General features: G+C 32.6%; 2 protein-coding genes across 3 annotated transcripts; both read left to right on the forward strand.

The window, feature by feature from the left end:
- The first annotated feature begins 3,120 nt into the window (after window positions 1-3,120).
- Window positions 3,121-15,191, forward strand: LOC134706445 (monocarboxylate transporter 14-like). 2 transcript variants are annotated; one of them, XM_063565392.1, is made up of 6 exons: window positions 3,121-3,244; window positions 6,327-6,408; window positions 11,284-11,508; window positions 12,043-12,186; window positions 13,508-14,425; window positions 14,983-15,191. In XM_063565392.1, exons 3-6 carry the CDS (start codon window positions 11,328-11,330, stop codon window positions 15,150-15,152), a joined length of 1,413 nt encoding a protein of 470 aa, XP_063421462.1. In that variant the 5' UTR covers window positions 3,121-3,244; window positions 6,327-6,408; window positions 11,284-11,327; the 3' UTR covers window positions 15,153-15,191. The 2 variants fall into 2 exon arrangements, with proteins under 2 accessions (XP_063421462.1, XP_063421463.1); XM_063565393.1 differs by lacking the exon at window positions 6,327-6,408.
- A 10,314-nt stretch (window positions 15,192-25,505) lies between these two features.
- LOC134704887 (uncharacterized) lies at window positions 25,506-27,372 on the forward strand. Its single transcript, XM_063563669.1, has 3 exons — window positions 25,506-25,765; window positions 25,942-26,109; window positions 26,935-27,372. Exons 1-3 carry the CDS (start codon window positions 25,672-25,674, stop codon window positions 27,099-27,101), a joined length of 429 nt encoding a protein of 142 aa, XP_063419739.1. The 5' UTR covers window positions 25,506-25,671; the 3' UTR covers window positions 27,102-27,372.
- Window positions 27,373-27,571: the final 199 nt, after the last annotated feature.

Genomic DNA, 27,571 nt, shown 5'->3' on the forward strand with positions numbered 1-27,571 from the left:
ATATACAAACTAGTATTTAAGATTGTTCTTATAACCGAATGAACACATTAACGAGTGCATAACAAGATAAAATATAAAAGAAATATTTGTAAAGAAAGTAAAAGCTCATGCACAAAAAATTAACAAGTTGGCAATTCTGATGTCTGGGATTTGTATTTAACAAAGTAATCTATTTATATCTTAAAATGTTCAATAAAATAGGATAGACGGGTTTATAGATATAAGAAGACATGGTATTAGCCTTTATGATAGTTTGAAGGCATTATGAGATAAAATTGCCAATTTGACACGTTTTTATTTAAAATGTTGCATCGAATGTCGTCTCTACCGAAAACGTATTCAGTGTGACCAAAAGGAAATCTAGTTCTTAATACTTGAAAAAAAGTTTTCATTTAGCAAGTTATTTAATTTATGAATATTGTTTTTATTGGAACTTATAATTTTTCGTTGATCATTAATCAAGCTAATCAAGCTAAACATTATTCGTATATAGATATCGCGGCACATTCTGTAGACACCTGTATCTAAGCATTGCACAACTTCATGTTTTTCTCTGACTGTTAATGACGTCTTCAAACTAAATCAAGTGAATGTTGGATGTGTACTGAATGATATATAAGTGTAAGTTGCATGATTTTTTTATTAGTTGTTTTTGAATTTGAACTAGCTGTCATTAATCGTGAATACTTCCAGCATTGTGTCATTTTTGTTGTGGGCATGTATAGATACCAAAACCACGTCCACTCTCTGTTTTTGTTAGATATCTTTCTGCTTTGTTTCAATACGATGAGTTAAACCCTTTTCGACTGATTTTTTTAGGTTGTTCTTATTTTGTAGTTACACAACAATCCAAGGTTAGGGGGGATTTGTCGTCAACAAACTAGTTTAACCCCGCCACATTCTATAAGTGCTTGTCATTATCTCGTATATATGACAATGTTAAACATTTTCTTTGATGAGAAACCAAAAAATGATAAAGTGTTCTAGGGTTAATACATATAACCTTAGTATGAAACGGACATCTGTTTATGTTTCTCTACCTTCATGATAACAAAGTGCAAGGGAACTATTCACAAATCAGATTAAAATATCAATGTCAAATTGTATAATACTTGTTATCATTTACAAGTTTGAAGAAAATAGCCAAAAATGCAAAATATCAGAATGGACTGTTAACCTAAATATTTTGGATAATTAATCAAATTCCCTTGCTTCAGAAACGGTCACGTCTTTTACCTTTGACTCATGGCTGCAAAAATGGGGGTTACACATGCTTTCACAAAAGGTCTACAAGACTTGATCACTGTGATGTTTTAACAAAGCCAGAATACTGCGTTTAACGCCGTACTTACAAGCACCTTTTTGATAACCTGTTGGGAATATGGTAAAAAAATTTAAAATGAATTATCTCCCTTACTACGGTCGTCGCTACCTAAAAAGTATCATGTAAATGGCAAATTGTTTGTGTTTTGTGTTGTTGTTATGTTAACCTTATTCCTCTTTTGTCATGTCTTCCTCTTTTGATGGGATTGGCTTGCTTTTACTAAAACAAACTTAGTAAGACATACTATAATCATATTTCAAATAAATATCAAATATGTACCTATTCCAAATCGACAATGCAACAACTAGCTTTTCAATCAATTAAACAACATCTTGCCGTCTCAAATCTCAGTGATACCATTGAAAATATTTTTCGGTATCGTATTTTCTTCTGAATAGTCTTTTTTAAAATATAAATGTAGAGCAGAGACAATACATTGTATTTTATTCACCGGTAAGTCTCCGAAATGAACAATAAAAAACAATTATGAACTATATCAGTCATTATTTAAATTCATTGTTGAATTAGTCTCAAGAATAAGGAAAGGAAGACAACTCTGCTTTTCTCATCCAAGTGTTCTAGTGGTGGCTTCGGCTGTTGTCTGTTCTATAGTTGGGTTGTTGTCTCTTTGACAATGATTCCCATTTCCATTCTCCATTTTATTTAGTATACAATATAGACAAATTATCAGCTGACATTATATTGGTTTATGAAAATGACACCAATGAATCAATCTAATACTTCTGTCCGTTTTTCGAAGTATACTCATATACCGATCATGACTAGTCTACAGAGAACTGATAAGACACTATATAATTATATACATAGAAAACTGTCAAATACACAATAAAATTGTACTTCATGGACCCCTGTCGACCAGAACTGTGTACACACTGCATTAAGAACCTTGCTAGCCTACGGCACCGAATTCCTAGAGAAGTATAATATTTTTCAAAGAGCAAATATAAAAAAGAAGATGTGGTATGATTGCCAATGAGACAACTCTCCACAAGAGACCAAAATGACACAGAAATTAACAACTATATATAGGTCACCGTACTGCCTTCAACAATGAACAAAGCCCATATCACATAGTCAGCTATAAAAGGCCTCGAAATGACCATTTAAAACAATTCAAACGAGGAAACTAACGGCCTTATTTATATATATAAAAAAAAAGAACGAAAAACAAATATGTAACACATAAACAAACGACACTTGAACCACTAAATTACAGGCTTCTGACTTGCGATTGGCACATACATACACAATGTGGCGGGGTTAAACATGTTAGCGGGATCCTAACCCTCCCCTAACTTGGAATAGTGGTATAACAGTACAATACAAGAACGCACTATAAAAATCCTTTGAAAAAGGCTTAACTCATGGACAAATATACAAGTGGGCGTGGCCGCAGGATACTTGTACATACCAACAACAAAAAGACACTAGGAACAGATCTGAGAGTACTCGCGGTTAACTGACAGCTAGTTCAAAGCCACTAACAACTAATAAAAAAATAATGCATCTAAGACTAAATGTTATTTATCAATCCGTACACATCCAACATCCACGGATTTAGAATGAAGACGTCATAGACAGTCAGAGAGAAACATGACATTGTGCAATGCCAAGATACAAGTATCAGCAGATTGTAAATTCGTGAATGTGTATATGTATATAACATACTAGTAATATTAAATTTGCTTTTAATTTAATGAATCAATTTTTATACCAGTTTCTATTTTGAGTTTCGTTTGACTCGTTTCTTTCCCTCGTCCTGGGATTGGACTTATCAGCGTTTGACCCGTTTCTTTCCCTCATACTGGGACTATCCTTTATCAGATTAGTAATTATAAGCATGTGTATTTTCTGTCGTAGTATTCCAGGTGCATAATACTGTCATCATTATATTATAAGGTATGAGTCTCAATAATATGAGGGTGTTTATGTGATGATACATAAATAGTACATGGGTGCTTCGTAGTTGTTATTCTTGTGTACAGGTTCCTGCCTCTCTCAGATAATTCTCATCTTCTCTGCCATTTTCTCCAGTATTTTTATAGACTGCCTGTTTGACGTCCTGAAGTGTTACATGTATGACATTATTTTTCAGTGGTAGTTCTTTTGCTTCCTGTGTTTCTGATGTTTTTGCAAGGATGTCAACCTCGTCATTGCCAGTTATATTGGCATGTCCTGGTGTTCATGATATAAATACATTAAGTCCTCTTTGTGTAAGAAATGTAAGATGTTGGATGTTTTCTTTTATTTCTCTTATTACAGAAATTTAGCTATTTAGGGCCAAGTTTAGTGTTAGTAGTCCCACAGTGCTTTGACTATCAGAGAAAATTTTGATTTTTTGTATTGCCTTATACATATTTTCTGTAATGCAGTATTCACTGACCATGAAAATCACTATGAGTTCTGCCAGGAGGATGGATCCTCTTTGTGCCACAGGTCTTTGCAGTCTTGCAGCAGGTTTAATATGCTCATGATAGATATTTGCTTCTGCTAGACATGTACAGGGTCCTGGATTCCCTAAGCATGATCCATTCATGATTTTCACACTCCAACATACCCAGACCTAAGTTTAAACTAGAATGGGTTCTTTGGGGCCTCTAACCTGGGGATCAACCTTCTTAAATCTTTTTGGTTTGTCATTTCCCTCTGAACTGCGCAGTGGTTCTCTCCAACATTTTGTCCAAGCACCATAATAACAAACTGCTCGGTGTCCTCGCACTCCCTAGTGTGTGGATGGGGATTGTCCTTGTAAATATTGTTGTAAATATGTTAGTGACACATCTTCATTAATCTAGATAGGGAGTATACATTAATTCCACTGTATCTTCACAGCTATTGAGGGGTGCCCAGTAAAAGACATACATACTGATCATGTTTATAGTTTTATCTAATGAAAAAGTGCTCTTTAGACATTGTCAGCAATAGTCATGATAGTTCTATATAATATTAATGGTTTTTTTTGTCCATACCTTAATATGATTTAATATATGTGATTCAAACAACTCTTCCATAATCTTTCCATAAGTGATTACAATCACTGTGATTACAATTTATATGGTATTTCAACAGTGACAAACTTTGTCATAGACTGTTTTAACATTGTTAAAGATAAGACATATATATATATCTTTATTCTCATAAACCAAAGTACAATGGTACAGAGACATATACAAATAAATTAACATAGTATAAATTTTAAATACAAATGTAAAATAGAGACATAAAGTGATTACCCAGGAGATTCTAGGCATTTAATAATAATTCTTATAAACTTGCACAGATTGTTTAGTTCAGACAGGTTGCTACTATTCATAAGACTTTGAAATTTTAAAATATTTGGTCTGTTTATAAAATGATGCTTTAGTAGCTGTTGTCTACTATCGTTTATTGTCGAGCATTTTAAAATATAATGGAACTCGTCGCCAATGTCACCGGAATTGCACAAAGTACAAATACGATTTTCTCTTTGAATGTTTTGCCATCTACCAATTTTGATAGGAATTTTTGTGTTCAGCGTTTTAAATCTACAAAAAGAAGCAATATTTTTGTCATCTAAAATATCAAAGTAGGTTTCGAAATTTATACTATTTTTGAATAATTTATAATTTAGAGCTTTTGGAGAATTCTGTACAGTAGCATACCATGTCTGTCTGAACTGGTCAGTTAATCTTAATTTAACAGTATCATACAACCAGTTTTTACTTATAAAATATTTAGAGTTCCATATATTTGATAGTCCACAGTTATCAAGCACAGATTTTACATTCTTACACCAAGCTATATTTCCATTATAATTACCAGTAGCAAGATTGTATAGAATAACAGGAAGTTTCTTATTTTCCCCAGTTACAAGCTTTTCCCAATAATTTATAGTACGTAATTTAATAAAAATATCAAGTGGGAATCGGCCAAGTTCCCCATATATCATATAATCAGGCGTGGATTTTTTAAGATTAAGCAGTAATTTACAAAATTTTAGATGAACACGTTCTATAACAGAGGTGTGCAAGATGTTGTTACAGATTACACTCAAATTACCTTTTCATATACATGTATATCATGTCTATATATATCCATCGGATCGCCATCAATGATGGTGATACATGGCTATGTACACAGCCATGTATCACCATCATTGATGGCGATCCGATGGATACATCTGTTGTAGGGTTGTCACTGACTCAGACGTACTTATGAATATAATTATTTTCTGTGACTGTATCTTACATTAATTTGTAGGATCCTTTACTATAGATAATTTAGCTGATCTGTAACAATAACATCTTCATGCCTTATATATCATGTACTGTAGTACGCCGCTAGATTAAAACTGACGTGGAAAGGTAACATATGGCCACCGAAAGCTCTTTTTTTGAGAGCCCAGGTGGTCGTGTGGTCTAGCGGGACGGCTGCAGTGCAGGCGATTTGATGTCACGATATCACAGTAGCATGGGTTCGAATCCCGGCGAGGGAAGAACCAAAAAATTTGCAAAAGCAAATTTACAGATCTAACATTGTTGGGTTGATGTTTAGACGAGATGTATATATATATATATATATATATAAATTGATTTACAACAATGTTCAAATGTATTGCTAATATTTACTGTATGTATGTTTGATGTGTTGTATGACATGTATTAGTTGTAATTCTTGAAAATGATAAATAAAATTAAAAAAAAAAGAAGATATCATACAAACCCTTTTACTTTACCAAATCTGCACAGGGTACCAACCGTAGAACTTCATGTTTACATCAAATCAAATGTAGCTTCATGTAGATAAATTATGTTTTAAAATGACAGTGCTTCATAAGCCTGTAAGGCTAGCTGAAAATACATGTACATGTACCAATGATATGATATTATATTATGTGAATTCAGACTGCACTTTAAAAAAATATTTATTCATTTATTTAACTACATTGTATTACTAAAATTAGCTTAATTCCTGATCGAAAAATGATTTTCTATCTAACCAGATTTCTCCTGCATGACACGAATGGTATGTACATATATACTGTGATCAAATGTATTTAAACAGTCAGAACCGGAATATTAAGGGTTAGTATTTTTATGATGAATTTTTCTTTGATAGTCATGTAGATACTGATTAAAAGCAGGCACAAAGATGTGGGGTAGGCATCAATGAAACAGCAATCCAACAGTATAAAAAACCAAACAACATTCACAAATCAACATATGGTTTTTGGAATAAACTGCAACTTTTCTATGTCAAGGGTTAAATCTACCAATGTATAAAACAGTTATAAAAAATGTAGTAAAATAAAATATATAAATTCATGATATAGATATCTAGAAAAAAAAAAAACATCTATACTCATGATACTTCTCAAAAAAACAAAGTTCAATTGGTAAGATGGCATTAAAAAACAATGAATCAAAGAATTGAACTTATATATACACGTAACTAAATGTAATATAGAACAAGGTGTAATTTACACCATTCCAGGCTCGTTTGTTTTTCATATAATTACTATTACCAATAATAAACTAGTTCTCATTCAAATCTGATACCAATAGTATAATATGTCCCATGTAGTTTCCAGTTGTAGTTGTTCTTTTTAGCTCACCTGGCATAGCCATGTGAGCTTATGCCATCACTTGGCTTCCGTCGTCGTCTATTGTCTGTCGTCGTCGTCGTCTGTCGTCGTAAACTATTTCAAGAATCTTTTCCTCTGAAACTACTAGGCTAAATACTTCTAAAATTTTACTGAAAGTTCCTTAGGGTATCTAGTTTATAAATTGTATCCGAAGTTTTGATCTATCAACAAACATGGTCGCCATTGCTAAAAATAGAACATAGGGGTTAAATGCAGATTTTGGCTTATATCTCAAAAACAAAAATATTTAGAGCAAATCTGACATGGGTTAAAAATGTTCATTAGGTCAAGATCTATCAGCCCTGAAATTTTCAGATGAATCAAACAACCCATTGTTGGGTTGCTGCTACTTAATTGGTAATTTTAAGGAAATTTTGCAGTTTTTGGTCATTATCTTGAATATTATTATAGATAAAAACAAACTGTAAACAGCAAAAATGATCAGCAAAGTAAGATCTACAAATAAGTGAATATGACCAAAATTGTCCATTGACCGAGGTTATTGTTCTTTAATGACAATTTTTTACAATTTGTTCATCATATTTGCTAACTTTAAAAAATCTTCTCTAAAACTACTCAACCAAATTCAACCAAACTTCAACTGAATGATCAGTAGGGTGTATAAAATAAAATAAAATAAAGTTTGTGTTTTATTTTCTATTTCGTCAAAAAACATGGCTGTCATGGCTAAAAATAGAACACAGGCTAAAATGCAGTTTTTGGCTTATATCTCAAAAACTCCAGCATTTAGAGCAAATAAGACAAGAAGTTACAGTGACTTGCCTGTAGGTGTTACTGTAAAAGTTTACCTATAGCTCAACCAGTTTTTAAAAATTGACAACACAATAGGGACATTTAAATTGACCAGTTGGTCTGTTAGATTTAAATCTACCTTGATGCTACCTGTAAAGATTTTTATTCACCTAACCCAAAGTTTCAGCATGCTTTTTCCCTGAACTTTTTCTTACCTAGGATTATTCTATTAAAAATTGATAGGGAAGAAAATAGTTTTTGGTTCTTATTGTTTTAAATCCCTGATATTTATGATTTATCAAATTATTACCTAAAATTCTAAATCAGTAAAAGATTAAATCAAATATGTATTACTATGTTTGAAAATTTAAACTTTATTTACACACTAAATGCTTCTTTAAAATTCGAACCCTTATACATAGTTTTGTCCAGCTGCCAGTGAAACAAGAAATAGCTGTTCAGGTGTTTACAGTTTAAATTTTCAGAGGGATATGTTGTTCATTTCTTCACATGACCCTTCAAGATTCTCATTTTGGATTATTATTTGCAATGTTTGAAATCTTTTTGGTGTCATTGTGCATACAATATTGGATTTATTTCATTTGAATTCACTTCTTAGATTTTTTATGGCAATTTTGCTTCTTAAAATGTGATGTGTTTTTTTCCAAGATGTTATTGTCATGAAGGACATCAAGGAGGAAAAAATTCATTCAAACTGTTCTGTGGGGCTTACATATGATGTTGTACATGTAAAATTCGAAAATAATTTTGGAGTATACCTTGCTGTGTTTTTTCTTTGAAATCTATTATAATATCAGTGGGACTTTTGTGTATAAAATGCTGTGTTCAATCAAGGAAATTCAAATGTTCATAGATGGGATCGATTTAGTTATGTTAAAGATTAAACAAATTCAAAACTGGAATTCAAGTAATAGATATAGTGCGAGTTCATCCAACATGTTTCTGTGGCTTTAAACGTGATTTTAAAAACATTCATTATTAGTTTTGGGATCTATTACAAACTTAAGATGATTTATCATTTAAATGGGGTCTTGGAAATGAAATAAAATGTTGAATTAATGCAGTGGATATAGTCTAATCTAGTGATAAAGTGAAAAATGAAAGTAAAATATAATATTCCTAACGTGAGGAAATGTTTTAAGTGATTCATGTGAAATTGGAAATAGTAATTATAAAATTCTGGATCAAATATTGTTTGATTTGAAAATTTATCATAGGAAAAGAAATAAAATGTTTTCTGTGGATATAGTAAAATCAAGTGATATATAGTAAAAATATAAATACAATATTACAAAATATTTGTAAAGTGAGGACATCTATTTGGAATATAGTAATGGAATTGATAACAAAATAACAAGATTCTGCACCTGTTAAATTAGGTTGTATATCATGGGAAGTTAATCAGAATGTATACTATGGATTTAGAACAAAATCTAGTGAAGTAGTGAAAAATGAATGAAATTGGCAATTATTTAAAATATTTGGAATTCTGGATGAGATGTCAAATATTAGTGTTAAAAAATAAATAAAATTGTTTATTCAAATATGATTTTGATGTTTCATAAAGTGAGTGAAATATTACGACTGGATTATTTAGGGTATAAACACGGCTAGTAGTGGCTATACAAACATTAAGATGAAATGTAGTGCATTTAAGTCTATGCAATTTTAAACAAACTGCAAGAAAATATCATATATGATATAGTCATTCTTGTTTGGCTTGATCACTCCTAATATTTTGAATGACAGTAAAATAAAAATCTCTCGATAGAATAATCCTAGGTAAGAAAAAGTTCAGGAAAAAAGCATGCTGAAACTTTTGGGTTGGTGAATAAATTTTTTTACAGGTAGCATCAAGGTAGATTTAAATCTAACAATACCAACTGGTCAATTTAAATGTCCCTATTGTGTTGACAATTTTAAAAACAGGTTGAGCTATAGGTAAACTTTTACAGTAACACCTATAGGCAAGTCACTGTAAAGTATTTATTAGGTCAAGGTCTACCTGTCCTGAAATTTTCAGCCGAATCTGGTAACTGGTTTTGCAGGTATAATGCCCTGAATTGATTATTTTAAAGAAATTTTGCAGTTTTTGGTTATTATCTTGAATATTATTATAGATACAGATAAACTGTTAGTAGCAAACATGTTAAGCAAAGTAAGATCTACAAATAAGTCAATTTGACCAAAATTGTCAATTGACCCCTTAAGGAGTTATTGCCCTTCAAAGACTTTTTTCACAATTTGTTCATCATGTTGACTTATTTTAAAAAATCTTCTCCTTTGAAGCTGCTGTATCAATTTCAGCCAAACTTAGGCTAAATGAGTTTCAAAGTATCAAGTATAAATTTTATATTTTATTTCCTTGTATGTCAAGAAACATAGCTCCTATGGCTAAAATAGAACATAGGAGAAAATGATTTTTTTTGTTGCTTTTGAAGAAAATAGGACAATTCAAAGAACATTTAAATAAATTGTATAGCCAAAATAATCATTGATGAGATATTTAACCAAAAAAATTAAGGTGAGCGATTCAGGCTCTTGAGAGCCTCTTGTTTATTCTTCCCTCCACTATCATGACTTTCTGGAGTACCACTACTATATATTGTTGAGAAAATCAGGATGGGTTCAAACAAAAAGATTTTGAAAGCAGATGAAATTGTGCACCTTATAATCAGCATGACTTTATTGATTAACAATACGAAGACAAATTCCAACCTAATGTAAGGCACTCAGTCACAGATCTTCACGTGTGTTCTAGTTATACATTAACAAAATCATATATACATAAAAAAAAAAAAAGTTTGGAAGAAGGCCTTCCATTGTGTTCTTGCATACAATTCCTGATGAACCACTTGACCAAAATGCTTTTAAAATTTTGATACATGTATGTTGTTACTAATGAAATAATCGAGATCAAGTTTGATATTATATAAATAACACATAGCTGAGAGGGTGATAGAGCAGATTGGTACCCGAGAAAACATTGTCAACCGCCGCTAAGCCAAGGTTGACAATGTCTTTTTGAGGGGTTCCAATCTGCTCTATCACCCTCTCAGCTATGTGTTATTTAATTTATTATACTGAATGTCCTATCATTATTGGCCTTAACAGATTACTTTTATTTAAAAGTATTTTCTATGACGTTAGGAATTAGAAAAAAACAAAAAAAGTCACGCAAGATGTTTTATTTTATTTATTTTAACAGTCGGTAATAAAATCTGAGTCAAAACGTAGAACTTCAGCATTGTATTTAATTCTTTGATGTAAATTCAATTTATTGTTCTTTGAATTATCAATTTGGTTATCTGATTGGTCTAGACGAGAGGGTAACATTCAAAAAAATTGTCACCCGCTCAGCCATGTGATAGAGTAAATTGAGACCTACGTCATAGCCAATCAAAATATGGCATTTTAACGTGAAGTATAATAATGACATTTATTTTATATCTTCTATTACTAGAGGATGTTTGACTACCCATGAGGGTCTTGCACTGTCTGTCTTTTTATATCTCAATTGATTTCTGTATTTTATTTTTAGATTATGGCCTGTTGTAAACAACATTGAAGAAAACAGACCAGAAAATGATTCCCAAATGGTGGTGTCTGATGATTGTATTTTCAGCCTTTATGATTCAAGTGATATCATTTGGTACAGCAGGAGCTATTGGATTGTACAATATAGAATTTATAGAATACTTCAATGTTGGAGCAGCTGAAGTCTCTTTGGTTGGTTCTATCAACCTTGGTGTTTTCCTGGGAGCAGGTATAGTATGAAAGACCTTTTTAAAGATATAAATGAAACATATATCACCTATTTAAAACTTTACAGGAGGTTTAATCAGTTTCACTTTTTAGTGTATGATCATTCTGATGTACATGTATATAATCAGAAGGACCAGGAGAAGACTTCAACACCTAGGCAATCATATTTTAACCTATTTGACCATGGTCAATGTGAACTTTTGATGTTCTCATATGAAAATGATGAAAAAACTGAAATAAAATTTAACAGAAATGAGCCCTAGGATCTACAGTTTAAAGATGATGTTGATTCAAGTAATCATGTTCACCATGTAAAAAATAGAATGAAAGGGTAAAAACCATAATATGTATAGAAATTGAATGTGTGGCAAAATTTTCTATCTAACTTCCTTTATATTCTTAAAAGACATTGCCCATTAAATGGAGATTTGTTTTACAAACTTTTGTGTTTTTGTCTATTATCTAGTATTTTAAAAAAAATTAGTATTCTACTATTACTTTTGTTAGTTTACTAAATTGACATTTATACTTGTAGGTCCTTTTGTGAGTTTACTGATGAGACACATGAGTTACAGAAGAGTAGCTGTTATTGGTAGTTTACTCAGTACGACTAGTTTGCTGTGTGTACCATTTCTAGATAATATTATTTATCTGTATATTATATATGGATTATTTACAGGTGAGGGCAATGATATTATATATGGAATCTTTACTGGTGAGGGCAATCATACAATGATCACTTCATTTGTGCGTTTCACTATGATGTCATTAGCTTGTCAATATTTACACCTAAACCAATAAGATATTTTATTGTATAGGAATATAATATTTCCCACAGAACGTAACCAAAAGTTAGCGTGCAATAAATTCTAATATTGCACTAGTGCAATAAATCTTCAATATTCATGACGTCATCAACGACAAAATCTTATTTTAAACCATTATTTATTTTCAAATATTATATTGCTATACAATAAAAGGGTTATTGCATGAATATTGGGGAATATTGTCCCTCGTAGAACATATATTGCACTCGCAAGCTCGTGCAATATAAAATTCTACTCGGGATAATATTCCCCAATATTCATGCAATAACCCTATAGTATTCATAGGAAAGAAGATGAATAGCGGAAAGAATATTTTTCATTTAGATGTAACTCATATTTAAGAAATAATTCATGTGGGCTTGAATATATCGTTATTTTACCACGGGTTGGCCCTTTATGACAAATATTTTACCCTGAGCGATGAATTAAAATGGGTAAAATATCGGCATAAAGGGACAACCCGTGGTAAAATCTAGATATATTCAAGCCCCCATGAATTATTTCGATTCTAATAGGACAAATACGGCAATTGTTTTGGATCGAAGCTCTCTAGGTGGAGGCCATTATTTGCCGTTCTTATAAATTAACGCACTTTTAGATTGGCGTAAAAAAACGGAGCAAACAGAAAAAGTGACATGCTCAAACTATTTACAAAACTTATTGAGATAGATTTGGATGAATTTTAATGATAATTAACTTATATGTCGTCTATGTATAAAAAAATGGGCTTATACCACATTTTAGCATCGTTTGTTGACGTTTCCTTGTTGTGATGATTTTCGGTATCAGAAGCGTGTATTTTCCCATAAAATGTTTAAATCATAACGTCATTATTCTATGACGTCGGGTACTTCATTCATAAAAAAACATATGACGTGGGAGTACGATCGGAACAGCCAATGCAATATATTCATATTTTACCACGGGTGTGTACTCAAAGCGTTTGAAGGACGTCATGTTAGAATTTAATATTAATGACAAGTTCTGAAATTAGATAATGCTACAGTTTTTGCAATTTCCTGCTCATAGTTTTATTTGTAAAATAGGGATTATCATTCTTTGAGTAGTAATAAAAATTGTAACATTAAATGAAAGCAATAAAGAATATGCTCCTGTTATCCCATGGAAAATATTATGGCTCTTGATATATCCAATTTTAATTTTTTTTAACAGGTTTAGGATTTGCTATGGTATACCTACCATCAAGTGTGTTAGCAGGCATGTATTTCAATAAACATCGTAGTCTTGCTACTGGTATAGCAACAAGTGGATCTGGCATAGGAGCAGTAGTATTTCCATTATTAGTACATAGTTTGATCCAGTATTATGGCTGGAAGGGGTCAGTTTTTATCCTTGCTGGACTCAGTTTACAATGCATTGTATTTTCTGCTTTATTAATTCCACTGAATAAAAAAACAAACAGAGAAGAACTGAAGTCAGTGCTGATAAACAGCAATATACATGACAAACAAACAAATAATCCTGAAATTGACAACATGATGACCAATGGTAACTGTGAGAATTACAATGGTCACACAAGTATATCAGAGAAAAAAGTTCAGGAAAATGATGAAGTCACAAAATTAATGGAGAATTCTGAGCCTGCAGCTGAAAGTTTAAAGCATTGCTATGTTTTATGTGATTTTTCTTTCTTAATTTTCTTTATAAATAATATACTTTGGAATATGGGAGTAGCAATTTCTTGGATCCTTGCTCCAGAATACTTTGTATCAATGGGATTGACAAAAGGAAATGCAGCTACTATTTTAACATTCGGAGGAGTTGGTTGTTTTATTGGTTGTATAATTGGTGGAGGACTTGGAAACATACAGAGTTTAAGTAGATTGTCTATGTATATATCATGGAATATTGCAGTAGGAATATTGATAATGTTCTTGCCGTTTAAAATATTTCAATCAGTAGAAATTTTGTCATTTATAATGTTTTTAAATGGACTTGGATTTGGAGGAATTTTAGGACTACTAGTCATTTTTACAGTTGACCTGCTGGGTGAAAAAGCTTTGGGTGATGCTTTTGGATATTTAATGCTGAGTAATGGTGTAGGATCTATTATTGGTCCACCGCTTGGAGGTGAGTAAACCTATAGAGCTACAATGAGTCCGTTAATTTTGGGTAGACTATCTACAAGGTTGAAATTTATCCACCATCCAAGAATGGATGCCTAGAAAGATTTTATAAGAAAACTCTTATACATGTAGCATGTATAGTTAACTTAATTTACAGAGCTTATTTTTTCACATTCAGATATGAGTTAACACACAGAGCTTGGTTAGCTCACATATTGACACCCCTAATTTCATGTGTAGTAAAAGGTAAAATATAACAAGACACAAAAAAGGAAACAATTATGACAGTTGTCTTATAATTTCCCAAAATTGAATAAAGTGAACTGTTTGGAAGTTCCGATTGAATAGATTTATAATTGTAATAGGAAAAAAAGTAGCAAATACATGAAGTTTTCTTAAGATATCTTCAAATCTCCAATAATAAAATTCCTCTCCTTAGAAAAGCATAAAACAACAAAAAGGGATGTAAAGTTTGAATGATTAATGTTGTTTATATTTAGTGAAGGCATATTTTACAATTGATTCAAGTCATACATGGACATATGATATTTATATTTTCAGGAGCATTTAAAGACTACCTTGGAACTTACGATCCCACATTTTTCTTTGCTGGTACATTGATTATTGTTGCTGGATTAGTCATGTTCCTCATACCAATAAGAGAGAAGTTTGTACCCAGACCAAGGAGAACTGCAGTAGAAATGACTATAGAAGTTAATCTTAAAACATAACAGATGATAATGATCTCATTGTACCCAGACCAAGGACAAAATGAAGGAGCACTGCAGTAGGACTGACAATAGAAGTCAATCTTAAAACATAACCAAGGATAATGATCTCACTGTACCCTACTTAACTTGATCCAGGTGTTCTGTGAATATTTGTTATTATTTGTTTAATGCAGCTTAGTTAGGTGAAACTAGAATTGTTTACATACAATTCATTTGTTTCCTCTATTTCTCATTTAATGTTTTGAATTTGTGTTCAGCATTTATGACTTTATTTATGGCATTATGAGCATTTATGATTTAAATTATTTTGCATGCCTAACATACAGGCATTATGTTTGTTGGTCTGTGTATGTCTATCTGTCTGTCTGTCCTGCTTCAGATTAAAGTTTTTGGTCAAGGTTGTTTTTGATGATGTACCTTAATATGTTCTCTCCTAGTTTGATGCCAAATTAGACTTTTTATCCCAATTTCACCGTCCACTGAACATAGAACATGATAGTGTGAGTGGGGCATCTGTGTACTGTGAACACACTCTTGTTTTAATTTAAAATAGTTGATATCTTTCTCTCCTCCAAGTTATATATTTCAAAAGTATTTAGAAACTTAAGAAAGTAACTATGATACATATTTTAATGAAATCTTTCTTAATTACAATAATATATTTAAATAGTTTAGTCCAACAAAAATTATTTGACTTGATTCTCAAAAACTATGGAAACTGTGAACAACTTTTTGGAAATGGCAGTTGTCTTGAATATGCTTGGGAATTAAAGGAAATTAACACAGTTGTTAATCATCACCTTCTTTGTTAAGTTTGGATTAGTTCCTACAAATTAATGGACTGCTAGCTTTGTTCAGTCATTGTTCTAGATCAGTTAGAATTATAACATACTGATGTTGACACATTTAGACCATTTTATCTATTGAGGACAATGCTTATCTTTCTCAAGAATTACAATAATTCAACTATCTCTAACTGCGCCATATCAAGTGTCTTTATATACCACTTCCATACCTCAAAATATAGAAAATCGAATCTTACCTAAAAGACTAAATTATGATTTAAAATTTTCCAAACATTGATTTTAATCTCTTTGCTTTATTATGTATTATAAGTTGGTGGCATATGGCTTAGATAGACTAAGCTAGTATTTGTAAACATTGTCTGATTTTGTTTGTGCTCTCACATGTACAATTCTTGGCCGATTTTTATTAAACTTTAATCAAAGGTTTGTATCAGCGATGTCTTCGACAAGTCAGAAAATCATTACCAATAAGTTATTCTAAAAAGAAGATATATCCTTAATGTTATAGCGAACCCTATTGAACCTTTCTATAGATTCACCTGCAAGTTACCTGTCCATTTAAACTTTTGGCAGTTCTATTGTCCCATCTAACAAATACAACAGGTATTGTTCTCTGTAGTTTATTCACTCAGACCTTTAAATTTCTTCTAAGAGAAATATATCACTCATTGATTAATCTACCTCAGTAGAAAATTTATCTGCTAAATTGATAGAAATTACATGTTTCACATAAAAAAAATGCCTGTGCTTTCGTGTTTATTAAACATTTATAATATTTTTTTCAATATGTTCAAAATAAATAATAACTTAATCATAAACAGTTTGTTTTTAAAATAAAAAGTATTGTTCGTATGAAAATTTGCATTTTTTAGTTTTTGTTTAGTTATAGAATACTTTTAAGAAGGCCTTAATATGTAAACATCAACATTTTTAGTTTTTTTTTTATCAATTTGTTTTTGGAAATAGGAATAATGTTAATTTTTTTTAGGAATCAACTTTTATTAATGTTTGAATCAGTGTTTACATTCAACAGATTGAAAATATAATACATTCAAACTCATATACAGTTTTTTATAAATAGTACACATGTTATTTCCATCTAATTTAGCAGATAAATTTTTTACTCAGGTAAATTAATCAATGAGTGATATATTTCTCTTAGAAGAAATTTAAAGGTCCTGGTGAATAAACTATACAGAGAACAATACCTGTTGTATTTGTTAGATGGGACAATAGAACTGCCAAAAGTTTAAATGGACAGGTAACTTGCAGGTGAATCTATAGAAAGGTTCAATAGGGTTTGCTATAATTATATGGAAAATTGCATACTTTATGTTCTCATATGCACAATTCTTGCTTGAATTTTATGAAATTTATATCATAGGTTTTTATCAGTAATGTCTTAAATTCTTGCAGAAATAAGTGCTGATCAAATAATTTAATGAGGTATTCCCCTTGGAAATATTTTTATATTAGAAACCACATTTAATTTGCTCTGAAGCATTCATTTCTCTAAGATAGTTATCAACAGTTTTAAAGAAAACAATTTTTTTTTTAGTTATTGTCTTGATGCTTGGATATATAAATATGTGCAACACAGGGGACATTGGAACTCTGTTGTTTAATTTTTTTTGCTTTTTTATTGGAGAGAGTCTGGTGTAGCCTGTTGAACTGTCCAGTATTATTGGTGATTTATTTTATCCTTTCTATGTATTCTGACAACCTGATTATCTTTGATTGAGATCCTACCTCTATTGTTTTATATTTATAAGAGCATAGTTAAGTAGAATAAACTTGTAATTTGTTAATGAATGAAATTTGTTGGTAAATAATTAAGTTAGTCAATAAGATTTGTCATTTTAACTTATCTTTTAATCATAAACTTTCATCATGTTTTTATACTGGAACTCAAAAGTAAAATAACTAAATTACCGAACACCAAGGAAATTTAAAACAGAAATGGGAAAAGCTCATACACATCAAACAAATGAATAACAACTGTCAGATTTCAAACTTTAGTTTCAACCCTCGGGCAGTTTTGACTGGTTTTTTTTTAAAACTTGCAATAATACTTATATTGTACATTGTTGCATAGTCATCTGAAGAATGCAATTAATTGCATCAGCTCATTTATTTGTGTTGTTAAAGTGGTCATTATTTTTTAAATATTTTTTTTGTGAATCAAATCAGTCAATCAAATTTCTAACCCTTGTTTCACTTGTTATGTTAATAATCTTTTCCTTTTACTAGCTGATCACACATAATTCATGCATAACCTATAGTTCGTGCATAACCTTTATCTAGCTTAGAGGGTTAAAAGACTTTTACATGAATACAGATTTAATGAAGTCCAATTATTCACTTGCAAATGAATAATTCATCAGCAATTGTTCTTTGCTTATTTTCCAAAACTGAACTAAGTTTGTTACTTATAGCAATTTTAACTTCACTAGTTCACTTTGTCCAATTTCATATTTTATTTTGTTCTATATCTCGTAGATAGTACAGACAAGTGCCTATATAAAATGTCAGCCATTATATCAGGCTGAGCTTATGAAAGGTTTAAGTAGAACAAAAAGTTGATCAACAATCTGCCATCAATACCAACTTACAAAATATCAAATAATATTCAGATTTAACAAAACACAAAGATGATGATGATCCTGAATTGGGATAGAATCTTCAACATTTGGCAACAAAAAATACTGAGAATTATCCATCCTGACTTTGGATTGATGCATCAACATGAGTTAACACAAAAACTGATCCTGACTTTGGATATATGTATCAACACAGGGCATCTCAAAAACTGATCCTGACTTGGGATATGTGTATCAAAATAGGCCAAAACAAACACTGATAATGATGCTCCTGGCTTGGGAATGATGCATCAACATAGGGTAACGTAATCATTGATAATGCTCCTGGCTTTGGATTGATGCATCAACATAGGGTAACACAAACACTGATGAGTCCTCGAATTTGTCCTGGCTTGGGAATGATGCATCATTATGGGGCAACGTAATCATTGATAAGGCTCCTGGCTTTGGAATGATGCATCAACATAGGGTAACACAAACACTGATGAGTCCTCGAATTTGTCCTGGCTTGGGAATGATGCATCATCATGGGGCAACGTAATCATTGATAAGGCTCCTGGCTTTGGAATGATGCATCAACATAGGGTAACACAAAAACTGATCCTGACTTGGGATATGTGTATCAAAATAGGCCAAAACAAACACTGATAATGATGCTCCTGGCTTGGGAATGATGCATCAACATAGGGTAACGTAATCATTGATAATGCTCCTGGCTTTGGATTGATGCATCAACATAGGGTAACACAAACACTGATGAGTCCTCGAATTTGTCCTGGCTTGGGAATGATGCATCATCATGGGGCAACGTAATCATTGATAAGGCTCCTGGCTTTGGAATGATGCATCAACATAGGGTAACACAAACACTGATGAGTCTCCTCGAATTCGTCCTGGTTTGGGAATGATGCATCATCATGGGACAACGTAATCATTGATAAGGCTCCTGACTTGTGATAAATTCATCAACATGGGACAACACAAACACTGGTGAGGCGCCTGACTTGGGAGTGATGCATCAACATTGGACAACACAAACACTGGTGAGGCGCCTGACTTGGGAGTGATGCATCAACATGGGACAACACAAACACTGGTGAGGTGCCTGACTTAGGAGTGATGCATCAACATGGGACAACACAAATACTGGTGAGGCGCCTGACTTAGGAGTGATGCATCAACATGGGACAACACAAATACTGGTGAGACGCCTGACTTAGGAGTGATGCATCAACATGGGACAACACAAACACTGGTGAGGCGCCTGACTTATGAGGGATGCATCATCATGGGGAAACACAGACGCTTTTGAGGCGTCTGGTTTGGAAAAGGTAGCAACACAAACACTGATGAGGCTTCTGGTTTTGGAAAGATGTAGCAACACAAACACTGATGAGGCTTCTGGCTTGGGAAAGATGTAGCAACATAGGGAAACACAAACACTGATGAAGCTTCTGGCTTGGGATAGATGTTTCAACACGGGGCAACACAAACACTGATGAGGCTTCTTGCTTGGGAAAGATGTAGCAACATGTAGCAACACAAACACTGATGAGGCTTCTGGCTTGGGAAGATGTAGCAACATGGGGAAACACAAACACTAATGAAGCTTCTGGCTTGGGATAGATTTTTCAACACGGGGCAACACAAACACAGATGAGGCTTCTTGCTTGGGGAAGATGTAGCAACATGTAGCAACACAAAAACTGATGAGGCTTCTGGCTTGGGAAAGATGTAGCAACACGGAGCAACACAAACACTGATGAGACTTCTGGCTTTGGGAAAGATGTAGCAACACGGAGCAACACAAACACTGATGAAGCTTCTGGCTTGGGAAGATGTAGCAACATGGGGAAACACAAACACTGATGAAGCTTCTGGCTTGGGATAGATGTTACAACACGGGGCAACACAAACACTAATGAGACTTCTGGCTTGGGAAAGATGTAGCAACTCGGGGCAACAAAAACACTGATGAGGCTTCTGTCTTGGGAAAGGTTCATCAACACCGGGCAACACAAACAATGATGAGGCTTCTGTCTTGGGAAAGTTTCATCAACACTGGGCAACACAAACAATGATAAGGCTCATGACTTGGTATATAGATGCATCAACACGGGGCAACACAAACAAAGATGAGGCTTCTGTCTTGGGAAAGAATCATCAACCCGGTGCAACAATGATGAGGCTTCTGTCTTGGGAAAGTTTCATCAACACGGGGCAACACAAACAAAGATGAGGCTTCTGTCTTGGGAAAGGTTCATCAACACTGTGCAACACAAACAATGATGAGGCTCATGACTTTGTATATTGATGCATCAACACGGGGCAACACAAACAAAGATGAGGCTTCTGTCTTGGGAAAGGTTCATCAACACTGTGCAACACAAACAATGATGAGGCTCATGACTTGGTATATATGTCACACATTATTTTGGTACTAAATTTTATATTTCAAACTATTTATTTATATTGATTTCTATTATGTACATTTCGTATACAGCATGCATATTTTATTTATTCAATACTAAGGATGATCTCGAAAGTCGCTATGAATTTACATGTCTGAAATATTTGTTTACATCTGAAACATGTAAGATTATACATTTCTATTTATCAATAACCTTTTCAACTCTTAGCTAATGCAAACATCTTACAAGTTCGTTATGCAACTTTTATACGGTCATATCAAATACACACATAATTTAATTCACTGATAGATTGATCACCTATCGTAATTCTCTTTGATAAACGTAATCAATCAGTTATCTAATTTCTGTTGACGAAATGACCATTACAAACTTTGTTATTAGCAACGCTATTTGGTATTTAAGGAAAGATAAATTTATATACTAGGACTCCGTTTGGATATGCCAACGAGAGCACATGAACTGCGTTCGGATTTTCCATCGCATTCATATGCATTGTTTTTGATTTAAATTAACTAAGTTGTAACACTATTATTTCATATTTGGACTTTATTAAATGAATTTGGATTTTACCAATTTGTTTATGTTTACTGTATTGAACTGCCGACTTGTGTGTGAATAAAGAGCTAGTACCCCGCATTGTGGATCGTTCCCAAGTTTTTGATGTCTTTCTAGATAACTATTACCAGAACGGCTTCGGGTGGGATTCCGTCTTTGGGAACGATCCACAATGCGGGGTACTAGCTCTTTATTCACACACAAGTCGGCAGTTCAATACAGTAAACATAAACAAATTGGTAAAATCCAAATTCATTTAATAAAGTCCAAATATGAAATAATAGTGTTACAACTTAGTTAATTTAAATCAAAAACAATGCATATGAATGCGATGGAAAATCCGAACGCAGTTCATGTGCTCTCGTTGGCATATCCAAACGGAGTCCTAGTATATAAATTTATCTTTCCTTAAATACCAAAAAGCGTTGCTAATAACAAAGTTTGTAATGGTCATTTCGTCAACAGAAATTAGATAACTGATTGATTACGTTTATCAAAGAGAATTACGATAGGTGATCAATCTATCAGTGAATTAAATTATGTGTGTATTTGATATGACCGTATAAAAGTTGCATAACGAACTTGTAAGATGTTTGCATTAGCTAAGAGTTGAAAAGGTTATTGATAAATAGAAATGTATAATCTTACATGTTTCAGATGTAAACAAATATTTCAGACATGTAAATTCATAGCGACTTTCGAGATCATCCTTAGTATTGAATAAATAAAATATGCATGCTGTATACGAAATGTACATAATAGAAATCAATATAAATAAATAGTTTGAAATATAAAATTTAGTACCAAAATAATGTGTGACATATAGATGCATCAACACGGGGCAACACAAACAAAGATGAGGCTTCTTTCTTGGGAAAGAATCATCAACCCGGTGCAACAATGATGAGGCTTCTGTCTTGGGAAAGGTTCATCAACACGGGGCAACACAAACAAAGATGAGGCTTCTGTCTTGGGAAAGGTTCATCAACACGGAGCAACACAAACAAAGATGAGGCTTCTGTCTTGGGAAAGGTTCATCAACACTGTGCAACACAAACAATGATGAGGCTCATGACTTGGTATATAGATGCATCAACACGGGGCAACACAAACAACGATTAGGCTTCTGTCTTGGGAAAGGTTCATCAACACTGTGCAACACAAACAATGATGAGGCTCATGACTTGGTATATAGATGCATCAACACGGGGCAACACAAACAAAGATGAGGCTTCTGTCTTGGGAAAGAATCATCAACCCGGTGCAACAATGATGAGGCTCATGACTTGGTGTATATATATGGATTCATCAACATGGACCAACACAAATGCTGATGAGGCTAATGGATTAGGATAATTGATTCTTTAGTTTTCAATGTTGTGTCATGTGTACTATTGTTTGTTTGTTTGTCTCCTTTCATTTTTAGCCAGGCGTTATCAGTTTATTTTCTATTTATGAGTTTGATTGTCCCTCTGGTATTCTTTAGTCCCTCTTTTAAATGAACTTACAAAGAATTCAACGTTTAAGACCCACCCTTTGTTCGTATCAGTCAAAAACACAAATATATTTAACAAAACACAGAGTGGAAGTGGCCCGATACAAAAAAAAATACACTAAGTACAGATCTGGTTGTACTCGCAGTTACTGACAGCACAGTCAATAACAACTACTTGTGATAAAAAAATATATGCATATAATTAAATTATCAATCAGTACACATATTACATCCAATGGATTTAGTGTAAAGACGTCATAAACAGTCAGAGAACAATATATTCCTGTGCAAGGCCAAGAAATAGGTATCGACAGATTTTATAAATATGAAAGTGCATATGTATATAACAATACGATCTAATTCAGTTGTTTTTTGTTGCTGAGTTTCATATTTGTTTATTGATTAGAAAATTCACCAAGCTGTTATTTTTTCGTTTGTATGGTTTTATTTTTGTCATTTTGGGTATGGATATTGATAATTGGTGAAGGCCGCATGTTTACCTTGGTGGAGAACTGTCTCTTAGACCATGATAACACGTCTTAGTTTTAAGGAAAACATAACTGATTTCTTCTCATTGTTAAGCATTGTTTGAAGATGGAGCTGACATATGTTAAAATTTCATGATGTATTAGTTTACTCCTTTGAACTTATTTAGGATCATTCAAATGGGAAGTTTCTTGAATATTTTTTAACATATCACTGTTTGTGATTTTCGTTCTATTTGACCTCATAATTATAACCTAAAATGATCTGTGATTAAGCTTATTTTCAACAAGTCGCATTCATTGATCTATTAAGTCCAATACGGAATACCAACCAAACCCTTGATGTAACTGTGAACTTTAAAAGAAACAGACAATTTATTCCAAATGCAGATAGAAAAAATACAGTAAATGAAAGAAGACAACGACTTACTACTAAACTATTAGACATTGGAAGGGATTTTTTGTTGTTGTTTTGTTTTTGCTTTTTGCTTATCACTCTCAGAAGTTTTGTCCACTTTTTTTTGCTCACCTGGGCCGAAGGGCCAAGTGAGCTTTTCTCATCACTTTGACTCCGTCGTCGTCGTCCGGTCCTCGTCGTCCGTCGTCGTTAACTTTTACAAATTTATTCTCCTCTGAAACTACTGGGCCAAATTAAACCTAACTTGGCCATAATCATCATTGGGGTATCTAGTTTTAAAAATGTGTCCGGTGACCCAGTTAACCAACCAAGATGGCCGCCATTAATAGAACATAGGGGTAAAATGTAGATTTTGGCTTATAAATCTGAAACCAAAGCATTTAGAGCAAATCTGACAAGGGGTTTAAATGTTTATCAAGTCTATATCTATCTGCCCTGAAATTTTAAGATGAATTGGAAAACTGGTTGTTAGGTTACTGTCCCCTAATTGGTAATTTTTGAAGAAATTTTGCCATTTTTTGGTTATTATCTTGAATACTATTAGATAGAGATAAACTGTAAACAACAATAATGTTCAGCAAAGTAAGATCTACAAATAAGTGAACACGACAAAAATGGTCAGTTGACCCCTGTAGCAGTTATTGCTCTTTATAGTCCATTTTTAACAATTTTCATTTATTTTGTAAATTTTTACAAAATTTTTCCTCTGTAACGAATGGGTCAAGTTTTGTCCATTCGTTTTTGATGCGTTTTGTTTTTTGATTTTGCCATGTGATTATGGACTTTCCAAATTGATTTTCCTCTGAGTTCAGTATTTTTGTGATTTTACTTTTTATTATAGATAGAGAAAATTGTAAGTAACAATAATGTTCAGTAAAGTAAGATCTACGAACACATAACCATCACCAAAACACAATTTTGTCATGAATCCATCTATTTCCTTTGTTTAATATGCACATATACCAAGGTGAGCGACACAGGCTCTTAAGAGCCTCTAGTTTAATCAACTCCTTCAATACTGTAACAAGTCCAGCATTTTCGCATGCTGTCATGATACGGCAATCTTCAGTAATTAATTTGGCTATACAACAAAGAGAATTTGTTGTAGTGAACTAAGTGAGAAAATGATTGCTACATTTTGATGAACATTGGACCATTAAATAAGGGTGTTTTTTATATAGTAAAAGGATGAACCTGTATTTTAAGAGAATTTTTCGGTTAAGGAAAAAAAGAACCAACACATCTTCGTATGATGTTTTCATCAAAACAAAATGACTAATTGCTATATGGTTAACCAGATGAATGGTTGTTTCTGTACCAGAGTAAGTGTTGACTGTTATAAGTAACAACTTAGCTGTCCACTCGATTGTATAATCTCATTGACGTCTCCTTTATTCCTGGTCTAATCAACATCAGGACACAAAGACATGTTGACAGGTGATCGTAGAAATTAATATAATTGATTGATTTATCTAAATATGGAAACAATTTCAAACGATTTTACCAAATAAATACGGATTTATTGAATGTCAAGAAACAATTAATCTATTCGCACTTATAAACACGTTATTGTGATCACCCATTAACCCTTCTACGTCAAAGCTGAACGGCTTTATGTGACGTCTGTATTGGTTCCTGATACAAACTAAATGACCAAGGCCGTAATACTGGTATGAATAGAAGCATCTTAGCTGACAGGATCATTACAGTTTATAAAGTTCTAACAATATGATGTGTTCATTGGAAGACATACAAATAACAACTACAAATATTTTTCTTGGATTTGTCTTCTTTTCCAGCTCTATAGCATCGCCAGTAATCAGTAAGTATTTAATTTTAGACCTTTAAAATAGTTTGACATGAATAATCGCGTTTCCATAGTTATATATTACTTACATTAAATATCCAATGTTTTGTTGTATAGGTTTCTGAAGTTCTGTTTTATAGTTTTCGGTAAAATACTATGTGGTATATGACAATAAAATACTTATGTTGTAGACTGTGGTTCCGGTTGGACGTACGGCAATCATTTATCAGGAAAGGGATGTTTGAGGAAATTATCCAGTGACTTCAGTCAAAGAACATGTCTTCTGAATGGTTACCACATCACATTAACACAAGTACCTTGGGGAGAAGTTAGGAGGAGGGATAAGTTCTGTGTCCGAGGTTAGAATGGTTATCATATCAAATACCAGATAAATACAGCTAATTTATGAGAGTGTATACTTATTGCTTATTTTAATGTACAATGTAGTAACAAACTGATCAAACAGATTTTTCAGTCATGTTTTAGTCACCGGTCCTATTATTGGGTAAATGTTACAGTAAATACAAATATTTATATTGTTTTAATTAAAAAAAAATAAGAAGATGTGCGATTGCCCACAAGACAACTCTAAACAAGAGACCAATCGACATACTAGTAGATGCTAACAACTGGTTACCATAGGTCACCGTACGATCTTAGCCAATGAGCAAAACTAAACGCAAAATGACAAATGCAAAACAATTCTAACGATAAAACTAACAGCCTGATTTATGTACAAAAACTGAACGAAATATATATACGATACTAGTATATACGACAAAAAATGATAACCACCGAACTTCATCTAGATATCTGAACATTCAGTTTTATTTATAGACTATTGTTGTTTCTTTTTGTTATTGTCTTATGCTCCTTGTGATCCCATTTAATGGAAATGATATATCTTCTTCTTACATGTATTTTCAAGTTACCCTGCCGTCTAATTACCTTCAGTTGACAAAATTCATGTTTTTCCGTGTACGAGGATATTAAAAGTCCAATGTTTTAAACTGTTCCGTCATATAAGAATTGAAGCCTGATTTGAAAGTGTTAAGCAATATAACTTTACTCATTTTGAATGAAGTTTCTTCTCTCTAAAGTTGTGCAAAGTAATTTGTTGCACACCACATTTTCATTAGTACTTGCTGTTTACAGAGATAATATGACGTTTTTAAACCTTTCAGATGAACATTTAACATATGAAGAGGTTACCACTGAATCCCCTGCTATGATAGATGGTATTAATACTGATGACTTGAAATTTGATGTGAAAGGTGAAATTGAAGACTCAAAACACGGACTCGCCAAAGCCATGGGATGTTGTTTAGATGGCGTGCAACCTTCAGGATAGCTATTTTTCAACCAACAACAATGATCTATTGAAATGAAATAACAACACCCGTTTTGCCTTGATATTTTTCACCGTACATTGTATATAATCAAACCATGCTCAAACAGCACATAGTATGTGAATTCTACAAACCTTTGTATCATTCATGTCTAGTTTGTCCAACTGACTGTCCGCTAGCAGTCTTTTACATTTTACATTTTACATCATGTTTCATATATTTGTAAATATGTCAATTTTTGTTTCTAATTCATTTTTAAACGAAGGTTGATAATAGCCGAATAGTTCTTATAATAAAATGATACAAAATTTATTGTGTCTTTTTTCTCAATTTCATTACAGTTTTGTTATAAATCAGAGCACACACACACACACACACGCTTATTAATGAATACCTCACTGTATGAGAAGTTCAAATTCAATTATCCTTTCTATGTATGCTGCAATGGAAAAAGTATGCAAGTTCAATTTCT

The sequence above is a fragment of the Mytilus trossulus genome, chromosome 2 (genome assembly GCF_036588685.1).
Source record: "Mytilus trossulus isolate FHL-02 chromosome 2, PNRI_Mtr1.1.1.hap1, whole genome shotgun sequence".
Taxonomy (NCBI): domain Eukaryota; kingdom Metazoa; phylum Mollusca; class Bivalvia; order Mytilida; family Mytilidae; genus Mytilus; species Mytilus trossulus.

Coding starts and splice junctions, on each gene's coding strand:
- LOC134706445 (XM_063565392.1), top strand. CDS start 11,328: ATGATTCCCAAATGGTGGTGTCTGATGATTGTATTTTCAGCCTTTATG. Junction 11,509..12,042: donor TGGTGTTTTCCTGGGAGCAG/GTATAGTATGAA, acceptor TTATACTTGTAG/GTCCTTTTGTGAGTTTACTG. Junction 14,426..14,982: donor TATTGGTCCACCGCTTGGAG/GTGAGTAAACCT, acceptor TTATATTTTCAG/GAGCATTTAAAGACTACCTT.
- LOC134704887 (XM_063563669.1), top strand. CDS start 25,672: ATGATGTGTTCATTGGAAGACATACAAATAACAACTACAAATATTTTT. Junction 25,766..25,941: donor TATAGCATCGCCAGTAATCA/GTAAGTATTTAA, acceptor CTTATGTTGTAG/ACTGTGGTTCCGGTTGGACG. Junction 26,110..26,934: donor GGATAAGTTCTGTGTCCGAG/GTTAGAATGGTT, acceptor TAAACCTTTCAG/ATGAACATTTAACATATGAA.